We start from the raw sequence: 13,490 nt of genomic DNA on the forward strand, positions 1-13,490 counted from the left end.
GAGAATTCTGTCGTGAGTTTTACTTAACCTAATAAAGACCTAGGCCTATATCGATATATGATTTTATATATCCCTACTGAAAATCATGAAGGGTTTTGGCCATAACGTTAGACCTACTTACTATAGTTAATTCACTTTAGCTAGATATATCTGCCTGAAGGGCTCCCCTAAAATGACTCCTACAAGTGTCTACAAAAAAAAAAAAAGCTTTCTTTAGCAGCCAAGTTCAGAGAGGCCTTTTAAGCGAGCTCTTCAGGAGGAGGAATCTAGCTTAAGTAATGTACTATTAACCCACGAATTGACAAAAATACAGAGAGAGAGAGAGAATCTTGTCATAAATTTTCCTTGTCCCATAAAAAAATCTAGGCTAGACCTATGCGCCTATATGCTGTAAGCCTAGGTATTTTAGTTTAAAGCAAAGAGCCTAATAGCAACAAAGAGTTAACAAACAATATGAGCGAGTTGATAATAGGCTTAAGCAAAATCATTTTCATGAAAATTATATCAATCATCCAGCAAAAATGTTGCATAGATATAGGCTTATAAAATAAAATAATTATACAAAAAGAAGGCATACAAAGATCTGAATTGTAAGCTTTATAAACATGCCTTATAAATAGATTAATCAAAATTTTTATATTCAAAGTCAGCTGGTAATAAACCAAACCATTTTCATTTGAGAAATATTGAATTGGGTCTCTCTCTCTCTCTCTCTCTCTCTTACATAATTTCAATTCCAAAATAGGCTAAGCCAACTAAAATACTCTTCTATTGATATAGCAAATAAACAATATTTACCTGGAGTTATATCCTTTGTTGAGTAGGCACAGCAGTATCTTTCAATTTGTGTGCATTTTTAGGATGATAATCTAAAAGTATATGTCTATGGCTTTCTCCAATATTACCAGGGACAAAATGAATGGAGCATATTCTTGCATTCTTCACGTTGAAATCATCTTTCCTTTTGCACAGATTAACCCAAGTTTTGCTAAATAAAATGCCTTTTTCTTGGCGATGACGATCATGATTATCGCAACCAAACACAGAACATACCACCATCTTTGTTGTCTCTTATCAGCTGATTGAAATGTTAAAAGATCGACAATTCCCTCCAAAACAGTATCAGTCAATGAACCTCTTGCCACTTACTCAGCCGGGTTCCAAGTGACGTCACTGCGCGGGAAAACGCAAAATTTGTTCTCTCACGAACTCACCTTACTCTTCTTCCACCTTGGTATTGCACAATGCCACATTGGGGGTGAGGGGTTCCGTGGGCGAGCGGTCCCTCCTTTCCCTTTGCCTGACCAGGCACGGCGCCCTGGGGTAGGTTAGGTTAAGAGAAGGTCAGGTTTGGTTGCATCCCCGTTGAAATGTCTTTGCCTTGCTTTAAGCAGGCCACGACTCCGGAGATAGGCCTAACTGCGCATAACTCTTCTAAACTTTTACCAATAATTCCAGATACGAAATGATCACTTTTCTGTTTCAGAAAATGCAAAATAACGTTGTTTATACTGGATTAATAATGAACTGCTAAGGACACTTCGCTAGAGAATATTAAGTGTATACCACTTTCAGATAGACAGGTTTATGGGGTGCCTGTCGTTTTAAGTAATATATATGTTCTTACCTTCGGTAGAAGTTAGCCCAGGTAAACCTCGTTCTGTATGTCACTGTCAAGTCGTAACAAAGTTGTGTTTACACACTTGTCCACCAAAAGTGAAAAAAAAGCATAACTGGCACACTTCTTAAAGTAGGCTATATGGCATAAATTTTAACAACTGGGTCGCTTAAATGTTAATAAAAAAGAATTCTAGATTACAATTATGGGATTATTATTCTATAATCTGCAAGTTTGCCGTATTATCAATATTCATTTTATACTAAAATATTCGATTACGTTGTAAACAAACACGTCTTCATGCCGTTGGGTGGAGTCAGTTCGTTAAAACAACTCGTCGTGATCGTCTGCACGTTCAAGGACGCAAACTACTGAGTGATACCTCGATTGGTAAGTTTGCAGATAGTTCCACGCACTTTTCTAGATTTCACTTTGGTCAATGTCCAGAACAACTCCGCGGTGAGATATAAGAAAATAGGTCACACTATAATTTTCACAATATAAAATAATAAAACTTTGTCTCTGAACACTTTTGAGGAGATTCACCATATCCGAGATATTAATGATTATCTAATCGGCATCCTCGAAAATTTTCTAAGTCGTTTGTTTACATCCAGTAGGGAGTTGGTTCGAAAATGAGGTTTTTTACTGTAATGTTTCTCAGGAAGAGTGTAATGGTTCTCAGAAAAACTAGTTCCCCATCGAATGATTTTCGATTTTTACATAAGGTTAGACAATACCTGTCCCCAACCCCTCCATAGCTAATATGGCAAAATTGTGGGTGTTTCCTCATCATAAGAAGTGGTCTAAAACGCTTTAAATATGAAAAATATTACATTTTACTTTTAATTTTGGTACTTTATGCATGCGGAGTTCTTCTGGACATTCACCTTCACTTTTTATATGAATGTACAAACGTGTTTTTTTCGGGGACTATAAAGCTTGTTGAAAATCTGGTCATGTTTGAAATGCTACTCTATGTGCTTTTAGTCAACTTTCACCCCACGGTCTAGAAAGTGCTCCAGCCTAACCTATACAGTCATAATGTTTATATTTTCTTTACAAGTTTTATACGTAAGGAGTAAACTAGACAAAGCTTTAAGTTTTCGTTTTCAATTTTTTTTCTGTTGAACCTCCGTGAACGTTAGCCATAGCTGAGCTCAACACAAATTTCTGGTCATTTGGGAGATTGGGACTATGGCGGCTTCAACTTTCCTCGTGAGTAGAGGCTGTTGGTGGGGCAGGGTACATCCATCATGAAAACATGACAATATTACCCGTTTTTATGCAAAGTCGAGATGAAACCTGCCAGAAATATGCTATTAAACCGTTTCATTGAAAAAAAAATCCCAATTTTCGTAATTGGGCTAGGCTATTCTTTCTGCTTCCAACTTGTCAGGGCAGGCGGACTATGCCTATATGAAAGTCCTAACCTCGTAATCAGAAGTGATAAAATTTTTTAATCTAAGAATGACAAAGCCTACGTGATCACAAAGCAAATTGTTGGATGTTGTAAGTTTGGGTGTCTTTGCCTTTATGATCCAGTGCGGACTGTTGCTCCTGGAAGAGCCCGTAGTACCATATCAGTATGTTGCTTATTAGATAACAGCCGAACCTTGAGTAGAAGAGTTTTGGTGAAAATGCTGAAACAGTAAGGTACGTTTACGCCTGAGAAGAGCAGAGATGTCTCCGACCTTTGAGTAGACTGTTTTAATCTCTGCTGACAGTTTTGTGTATCCCGAATTTTTACGAAGATAGCTATAGGTATGTTTGTTACTAAGTTTCGTACTGTGTCTAGTCGTCATTAGCGTGTTGGTTGTTTAGGATTTTTTTCCTTTTTAATGGCAATAATTGCTCATTTTGTGCTGGTGTGTTATTTCTGTATTGAATTTTCAAGCTATGCGTCATTGATCACATTTCTTATAAAATTATTTTAATAGCGCAAAGCGAGGAGGACATATTCTTTTACTTGGTTCTTTGTTATTGCCGAACTGTATTTAAGAACTTAAGCATAGTTGACCAAGTCGGTTTACTGTAAGCTTTTTTTAGAGACTAAACACATTCTCCATTATCCTTTATACGTCGTTTCGTTATGAACGGCAATGACGAGAGAGTTGTTTAGATCAAGGTCTAGACCTTTAGATGAATATGTAGGCCTATCTTTTGTAACGCATAGTTACAAAATAGTGAAGTTGACATTCATTATATTAAAAATTACTTGATTCGAGCAAACACTTGCATATGATATTGTAAACTGTGGTCGTTTTAACTATTCATCAAATATAAATGTGTCCGTGTTTGCAGATTCATTGAGCACTTCTCGTGCAGTCGCCATTACCAGTCACCTTTAGATTTTAGATGAAAGTTTCAGTTCGTAGGTACCGTTTTTTAAACTGTCTTGTGTATTTTTCGTTCGCCATGCTTTTCTTTATGGGTACCGTAGAGGAACAGGACTGGGGTTATAGGAAAGAGATTTATTTCGCTTGTGAGAGTTGCATTCTGCTGTTGTTGCGAAGAATCCCTTTTCCTTCTCAATCATATTATATATATATATATATATATATATATATATATATATATATATATATATATATATATATACACACACACATACATACATACATACTAGCTGACCAACCCGGCGCTGCCCGGGAAAACTAAATGACACCCGATAAACACTCTCTCTCTCTCTCTCTCTCTCTCTCTCTCTCTCTCTCTCTCTCTCTCTCTCTCTCTCTCTCTCCCCTAACACCTCCTCTGCTCTCTCTCTCACTTCTCTCCCTCACTCTCTTTCCTCTCAAACTCTCTCTCCAACTCCCTCTCACTCTTTCCCTCTTTCTCCTCTCTAACACCCCTTCTACTCTCTCTCTCTCTCTCTCTCTCTCTCTCTCTCTCTCTCTCTCTCTCTCTCTCTCTCTCTCTCTCTCTCACTGTCCTGTTTGGATAGTTGCTTCAGTTAGATTGCCCAGCATTTTTTACATTTTATATTTCACCCCTTCACAGCCCACATTCTTATCGGGGCTGAACTTGGACTTGAAGAAAGGGCATCAGGAGTGTCACTGTTCATCTCAGCAACCTTGAAAACTATGGATTAAACACTAATATCTGTCATTTTTAACATTTTATTTTTCACCCCCCTCTCACCCCATATTGGGGCTGAACTTGGACTTAAAGGGCATTGGGAGTGTCACTATTCATCACAGCAACCTCGAAAGCTGTGGATTAGAGACTAATATCTGTCATTTTTAACATTTTATTTTTCACCCCTTCTCACCCCCCCCACCCTGTTGGGGCTGAACTTAGATTTAAAGGGCATCAGGAGTGTCACTATTCATCTCAGCAACCTCGAAAACTATGAATTAGACACTAATATCTGTCGTTTTCGGTTATTTTTACATGTCACCCCTCCCCCCCGCCTTTGGTGCCAGTGATGTCTTACCCCACACAGTATTCTTTTCCAGATAGTAAGTCAAATGTATACTGAAATGAGGCATTGTTATACCGGTAGAGTTTATTTAGTTACTAAGTCTATGGGCGGAACCAGCCCCGTTTCTGGGAATCCCTTCCCACCCCCACCCCCTTAGTGCCCTTTGGTGCTAGTGATGTCTTACCCCCACAGTATTCTTTTCTAGATAGTAAGTCATGTATATCAAGTTTGGTTGAAATTGCTTAATGCGTCTCAGAGCTATGCTGGACCATACACACACACACACACAGACATACATAATACATACATACATACATACATACATACACACATCCATTTATATATATATGTGTGCGTGTGTTTGTTTGTGTTAAGCCACAAATATCGTTTAATATTCAATTCACTATATCTTGGGAATAATCTATAAACAAAGGGAATTATAATTGATAAGTGCTTTGTCATCAGTAGGATTCGAACCCTGGCTGGTTTAGAAACGCCGATGTACGGTAACTTTTGGTTACTAAGAACTTGTTTTTAATACCATCATGATCCACCAGCTTCGACACCAAGTGACTTCTAATATTTACGATAGTCACAAGAAAGCCGATTTTATTCTGACCAAAGCTACAAAAATAAACATTTCGGCCAGGATCCTCATGTACCGAACAGATAGTGGAAACGAACTTAAATATTGAGACAATTTGATGATTGTTGGTGTCAGCTGCTGTAGAAGAAAATCGGACAGAGACTTGAAACTAGATAATTACCTTTTATTTGATGATGGCCAGCGCAAAAGAACGTTTTGGGTGTTCCTTAAATAAGTAGTGAAGGAAGATTATTGACCTATATATGGTTGGAGACGGACGAGATGAAACGTAGTCTTTATAGAAATTTCATTTCGTCTTCATGTTGGATAATAGCTTACCCGCTTTAGTGTGTCAAATTATACCCAAAAAACTTGGCTAAGAGGCAAGACTTGACCCCAGTACGGAGGACCCTTGGCTTACAAATGATGCATAGGTCAGTCCTGATAACATCCTTGATAACTTCATTATAGCTGGGCTACATCGCCCTAACTATAAGAAATGGATTACCAAGCTTTTTGTTGTTGTTTCCTGCTTGTATATATAGATTATATATATATATATATATATATATATATATATATATATATATATATATATATATATATATATATATATATATATATATATATGTGTGTGTGTGTGTGTGTGTGTGTGTGTGTGTGTGTGTGTGTGTTTTTGCGAGGACAGTTATTGTTAAAGAGTTAGCAGGTCCTGTCTTGTTCTTTGTTGATGGATATCTGATTACTGCAATGAATGAATGCTTTGATCAGGATGTAAATTGTTTATCTGGCTCACGGCATTCTCCTTCAGCATTCAAATATCTGACATTTGTGGTTTTTTGGATACTGAAGTTAGTTGCTGGTTCGTATTTTCTTCTATAATTACAACAAGGAAGGGAAGACATTTTTTCCACATAGCCCGTCGTGAAACCAAAACAGAACCTTCATAGAAAAGAGATACAAGGTCCTGAAGTCCTTATTCACTTCTGAGGGTGATTAATTTAGCATAAATGTGCCTGGTATAAATGACAGGTGTTTTGGTGGTCATACAAGATGTCTTCCACTGCAGCACAATGCATGGTAGTAAATAGGACACTCGAAGGAAAGGCAATAGCATTACGTCAGTGGGGTTTAAGAGTACAGCATCTGATTCGTACCTTAGAATTATGTTCGTGATTTCTCCTACAGGAACGTCACCTTGTGGGGGCTCTTGTGTTTAATAAATCAACGAAACATGGGCCGATCAGAGTGCACAGCATCTTGTTACGCAGTTTACCAATATCGTGTTATATACTTTGGTTACTTCCTACATTGTTAAAGGGATTGGTGACTAAGAGGATTATAGGGTATTCTCGTAGCTGTATACCAGGACATGATGTCTTCATCTAATCGCATTTTCAGTGTTGCTTCTACTTTACAAGTTGGATGTTTTTCAAAATTGAAATATTTGGCATTTACTAAAGATGTTATCCATTTTAGTCATGCATATTACATTAACGACACGTTAATGCCATTTTAAGCAATTATATCCAGGTGGGTCTTAGCTGTCACTCAGCTTCCTTACTTTCTTCCTGAAAAATCTCATTGTTGGCACCCAGATTCCCGAATAAAATCAGCAAAACAAGTTGGGAGAAAGATGGCCCTTTCCGTCACCTTTAGACTTGAGTATATAGTCAATAAACGCATCAGTTAGATGGAAGGATTTTTAGGTGTAACTTTTCTCAAGTAGTCTACAATATCTAGGGTTGAGTGAAGTTCCATAATTGCTGCTCTCCATTCTGTGTAACAAGCTCTTCCCAGTGCTATGTCCCGTTTTCTTTGTTCATTTCCAGCCTTTCTTAAGTATCCTTAATTCTTCAAGAAACATAGCTGAGGAAATTCCTATTCTGTGCTACCAGGGCTCCCTCTTTGTCACACAAAAGAGAGCCATTTGATCAGATAAATGACACAGCGATGGAGGCTCCTCAGGTTTCTGTATGGCTGCAGTGGAGGAAAGAGTAAATCACTTTACATTTCACCACATCAAAATAAGTTGCAGTATTACTGTAAGGTATTAAATGCATGAAGCCTATGCAATGAATAATAAAATTCTGAAGGCAGCAATTATGGAACTTCCCTCAACCCTAGATATTGTAGACTACTTGAGAAAAGTTACACCTAAAAATCCTTCCATCCAACTGAAGCGTTTATTGACTATATACTCAAGTCTAAAGGTGACGGAAAGGGCCATCTTTCTCCCAACTTGTTTTGCTGATTTTATTCGGGAATCTGGGTGCCAACAACGAGATTTTTCAGGAAGAAAGTAAGGAAGCTGAGTGACAGCTAAGACCAACCTGGATATATATAATTGCTTAAAATGACATTAAGGTGTCGTTAATGTAATATGCATGGCTAAAAAGGATAACATCTTTAGTAAATGCCAAAAATTTCAATTTTGAAAAACATCCAACTTGTAAAGTAGCAGCAACACTGAAAATGCGATTAGATGTAGACATCATGTCCTGGTATACAGCTACGAGAATACCCTATAATCCTCTTAGTCACCAATCCCCTTAACAATGTAGGAAGTAACAAAAGTATTTAACACGATATTGGTAAACTATGTGACAAGATGCTGTGCACTCTGATCGCCCCATGTTTCGTTGATCTATTAAACACAAGAGCCCTCACAAGGTGACTGTTCCTGTAGGAGAAATCACGAACATAATTCTAAGTAAGGTACGAATCAGATGCTGTACTCTTAAACTTCACTGACGTAACGCTATTGCCTTTCCTTTGAGTGTCCTATTTACGACCATGCACTGGGTTGCAGTGGAAGACATCTTGTATGATCACCAAAACACCTGTCATTTATACCAGGCACATTTATGCTAAATTAATCACCCTCAGAAGTGAATAAGGACTTCAGGACCTTGTATCTCCTTTCTAAGAAGGTTCTGTTTTGGTTTCACGAATGGGCTATGTGGAAAAAATGTCTTCCCTTCCTTGTTGTAATTATAGAAGAAAATACAAGCCAGCAACTAACTTCAGTATCCAAAAAACCACAAATGTCAGATATCTGAATGCTGAAGGAGAATGCCGTGAGCCAGATAAACAATTTACATCCTGATCAAAGCATTCATTCATTGCAGTAACCAGATATCCATCAACAAAGAACAAGACAGGACCTGCTAACTCTTAACAATAACTGTCCTACAAACAAACGCAAACACACACACACACACACACACACACACACACACACACACACACACACACACATATATACATACATACATATATATATATATATATATATATATATATATATATATATATATATATATATATATATATATATATACAAGCAGGAAACAACAACAAAAAAGCTTAGTAATCCATTTGTTATAGTTACAGCGAAGTAGTCGAGCTGTAATGAAATTATCAAGGATGTTATCAGGACTGACCTATGCATTATTTGTAAGCCAAGGGTTCTTCGTACTGGGGTCAAGTCTTGCCTCTTAGCCAAGGTCTTTGGGTATAATTTGACACACTAAAGGGGGTAAGCTGTTTTCCAACATGAAGACGAAATGGCATTTCTATAAAGACTACGTTTCATCCCGTCCGTCTCCAATCATATAGGTCAATAATCTTCCTTCGACAACTTAGTTAAGGAACAACCAAAACGTTCTTTTGCGCTGGCCATCATCAAATAAAAGGTAATTATCTGGTTCCAAGACTCTGTCCGAATTTCTTGTACAGCAGCTCACACCAACAAACATCAAATTATGTCTCAATATTTAAGTTCATTTCCACTATCTGTTCGGTACATGAGGATCCTGGCCGAAATGTTTATTTTTGTAGCTTTGGTCAGAGTAAAATCGGCTTTCTTATGACTATCGTAAATATTAGAAGTCACCTGATGTCGAAGCTGGTGGATCATGATGGTATTAAAAACAAGTTCTTAGTAACCAAAGGTGACTGTACATCGTCGTCTCTAAACCAGGCAGGGGTTCGAATCATACTGATGACGAAGCACATATCAATTATAATTATCTTTGGTTATAGATTATTCCCGAGATACTTTAAAATTAATTGAATATCAAACGGCATTAGTGTCTAATCCATGGTTGTCGAGATCGTTGAGATTGAACAGTAACACTCCCAATGACCTTTAAGTCTAAGTTCAGCCCAATAGGAGGGAGGGGGAGAAGGGGTGAAAAAAAAAAAAAGTTAAAAATGACATATATTAGTGTCTAATCCATAGTTTTTGAGGTCGCTAAGATGAATAGTGACACTCCCAATGACCTTTAAGTCCAAGTTCAGCACCATTAAGAAAGGGGGCTGAGAAGGGGTTAAATATAAAATGTCAAAAATGCTGGGCAATGTAATTGAAGCAACTATCTTAACAGGACAGGGAGAGAGGGAGAGGAAGTGAGAGAGAGAATAGAGAGGGTGTTAGGGAGGAGAGAGAGGGAAAGAGTAAGGGAGACTTGGAGAGAAAGTGAGAGAGAGAGAGTAGAGGGGGTGTAAGGGAAGAGAGAGAAAGAGTAGAGGGGGTGTTAGGGAATAGAGTAGAAGGGGTGTTAGAGAGAGAGAGTAGAGGAGGTGTTAGAGAGGAGAAGGAGAGAGAGAGAGTTTATCGGTTGTCATTCAGTTTTCCCGGGCAGCACCAGGTTAATCAGCTTGTATACATACATACATACTTATATATATACACATATACATATACTTGTATATAAATTTTTGACTCACATCAGGATCAAACCCAGGTCTTTCAGTTGAAAGGCAAGGGCGCTGCCCACTAGGCCATACAAGTCATAAAAGAAGTTGGAACCTTCTTTTATGACTTGTAGGGCCTAATGGGCAGCACTCTTGCCTTTCATTTGAAAGACCTGGGTTCGATCCTGATGTGAGTCAGAAATTTATTTCCATTCCACACGCGATTGTGTGTTGATTATTTCTATCATATTCACTCAGAAGGGATAATTCGAATGAAATGTTGTCAACTGGGTTATTGCTGAGTTGGAGAAAACAAGCTGGAATGCAAGCAGTTAGCTTGCCCAGTTAATTCCTTGTGTGCAGTGGCACTCAGGTTCCAACTTCTTTTATGACTTGTATGGACTAGTGGGTAGCGCCCTTGCCTTTCAATTGGAAGACTTGGGTTCAATCCTGATGTGGGTCAGAAATTTATTTCTGTTCCACACGTGAATGTGAGTTGATTATTTCTATCAAATTCACTCAGAAGGGATAATTCGAATGAAATGCTGTCAGTTGGGTCATTGCCGAGCTGGAAGTTGGGGAAAACATGCTGGTATGCAAGCAGTTAGCTTGCCCAGGTAATTCCTTGTGTGCAGTGGCACTCAGGTTCCAACTTCTTCTATGAATTGTATTGCCTAGTGGGCAGCGTCCTTGCCTTTCACTTGAAAGACCTGGGTTCGATCCTGATGTCAGTCAGAAATTAATTTCTGTTCCACACGTGATTGTATGTTGATTATTTCTATCATATACATGATATATATATATATATATAAATATATTGTCACAAAGTGTTCCACATACCAGTTATTACACTAATCAAAAATGGAATTTAAACCTACTCACTACAGCCAGATACCTGAACTCTCATAAAAAAATATGACTGAGTACTCTAAAGGCAACAGTGAATGCTTAAAAAGCTTATCAACAATGTGAATTATCAAAATATAAAAAAAATTGTGAGGTATCAATATTTAAACAAGAAATATACTAAAGTAAAAGGGCATCACTCCATCACTGAGCAACTGTAACTGTCTCCTCAGTTTGTCACTTCAGCAAAACTGAAGGAACAAAACTATCTATCACTTTAGTTCATTCACAAAGTTATTCCTACCACTGGTGGTTAATAATGAAACACTATTGTAAAAACTTTAAGTAAAAAAATGTATTTTTAATTAAAAAAATTAATAAATCAAAATTCACAGTTTTACTTTGAAGAAAATGTACTATTACTCGAAGAACGTGTACTATTACTTGGAATCAAAATTTCACAATCTTAATTAATTCTTAGACCAAATTAGGAACCAAAATTAAATCACCAAAATATAATATGTGAAAGAAAATTAAGTAAGCATCTTGAAAAACTAAGAGACTGTAAACAAACAAAACATGTAAAACTATTTATTCAAAAAGGATTAAATAATTCAAATGGCACTAGAGCTCACTGTTATATAAAACATGAAAATGAAAATTAATGTAATGCAAATTCACTAAAGCAAAAACCTCTTATTATACTGACTGGTCTACTAATCACTTATCTAAACACTTCAAATTATACCATGGTGTAAAAATTAATTACAATACCTGTTAACTGCAGTTCTGGTCGTTTCTTTCACAATTAGATCTCACAAGTTATTAAAATGGAGTGACCGACAGTTAATTACTTTACATTACTTGTCACTTTTTTTAATGAGAGAGAGAGAGAGGGGGAACCACCACAAAAGGTATCTAGCATCAGAATTACAAGATTTTCAGTGTCCAGTCAAAAGCAAGAGGCTATAGAACATTCCATCGAAGCTGGATGCAAGGCAGAACATTTTGGGACAAAGCTGATGTGATCAGGACAATGCAATTGTTTCAATTGCGACACATCCTAGAAACTGCACGAAGTAATAGCCATGCGGTTTTGCGCAATAATTTCCATCCAACCCCTTGATCTTAAGACAGAACAGTACATGTTCAAGACCCATGTGGTTTTCTCTCAGACAAAAGATTGTGCAACATTATAGGGAAAAAAAAAACTGGTGTACATGACTGGGCGCCCATCGCTTATCTCGTCTGTTAATGCACGAATCAAAACAGATTAATACACAATCAACACCCACAACCACCCCATCACATGGTATAGTTATAAAAAAAGTATGTAACATGAAGTAATCTCTCTCTCGCTATAAATTTATCTAAAAGATTAATTACGAGATCTGACATTACAAAGAGTTCAGTAATTATCATTATTACACAGAATACATGATACTTAGAACATTTATAAATATAGTAAACTCTTGTACATAGGAAAATACAACAATTATAACAACACCCTGGGAAAAATACAATATCAATATGCTTTATACGTCAGATTCCTTCCCCTAGAAGATTGTTTATCCTGGGTTTGAATCCAACGATTCACAACAAGATAGATAATCTACAATTACATTGTTCTTTCCTGAAATGTGTTTCACTTTTACATTATATGGTTGCAGGCACAAAGACCATCTTGTCAGTCTTTGGTTTGGATTTTTCATTTTCTGTATGAACGTTAATGGGTTATGGTCAGATAACACTAAAATTTCTTTATTCCTGGGCCTGTTCACATACATTTTTCAGTGCCGTTATTAATGCTAATGTTTCTTTTTCTATTGTTGAATACACCCTCTGATGCTTTTTCAACTTTGAAGACATGAAACAAACAGGATGTAAAATAGCACTATCATCTTCTTGAAGTAGAACTGCTCCAGTTCCACAATCGTATGCATCAACTTGTACCACAAACTTCTTATTGAAGTCTGGAGCTTGAAGTACTAGTCTTGATGTTAAAATGGCTTTTCCCTTCTCAAATGATTCTTGACATTCTGGAGTCCAAACAAACTTTGTTTTTGGACTGGTTAAATTGGTTAAGGGAGCTACTGCAGCTGAGAAATTCAGACAGAATCGGTGATAGAATCCAGCCATGCCCAAAAATCTTTGCAGCTGTTTCCTGGTAGTAGGGGGGAGGTAGCCTTGCGGATACCTTCTACATTAGTGTCAACAGGGCGAGGCCTTTTCCAACTTCAAATCCCAGATACTGAACAGTTGCTTTCCAAACTCACTCTTTTTTAAGTTTTTTGTTAATCCTGCTTTCCGTA

At 37.2% G+C, this 13,490-nt stretch overlaps 2 protein-coding genes across 10 annotated transcripts in view; one reads left to right on the forward strand and one right to left on the reverse strand.

Annotated features, from left to right (window-relative positions):
- Mettl4 (Methyltransferase like 4) overlaps positions 1-1,971 on the reverse strand; it is a 169,662-nt gene extending 167,691 nt beyond the window's left edge. For 4 of the 8 annotated variants that reach the window (XM_067130265.1, XM_067130219.1, XM_067130301.1 and 1 more), the window contains exon 1: positions 1,628-1,765. Coding sequence is in view for 2 of the 8 variants with exons in the window: in XM_067130191.1 (XP_066986292.1) it covers positions 1,215-1,253 (39 nt within the window). In the remaining 6 variants the exon portion in view is untranslated. Of the gene's footprint in view, positions 1-1,214; positions 1,341-1,627 lie in introns of those variants that run through there. The other 4 variants (XR_010857642.1, XM_067130293.1, XM_067130191.1 and 1 more) reach the window with 4 other exon arrangements.
- The window catches only part of LOC136854038 (mucin-2-like), a 228,554-nt gene continuing 216,872 nt past the window's right edge, over positions 1,809-13,490 (forward strand). The window contains exon 1 of one of the 2 annotated variants that reach the window (XM_067130120.1): positions 1,809-2,008. The gene's annotated coding sequence lies outside the window, so the exon portion shown is untranslated. The remainder of the gene's footprint in view (positions 2,009-13,490) is intronic. The other variant, XM_067130169.1, reaches the window with a different exon arrangement.

Source organism: Macrobrachium rosenbergii, chromosome 3 (genome assembly GCF_040412425.1).
Source record: "Macrobrachium rosenbergii isolate ZJJX-2024 chromosome 3, ASM4041242v1, whole genome shotgun sequence".
NCBI classification, from domain to species: Eukaryota; Metazoa; Arthropoda; class Malacostraca; order Decapoda; family Palaemonidae; genus Macrobrachium; species Macrobrachium rosenbergii.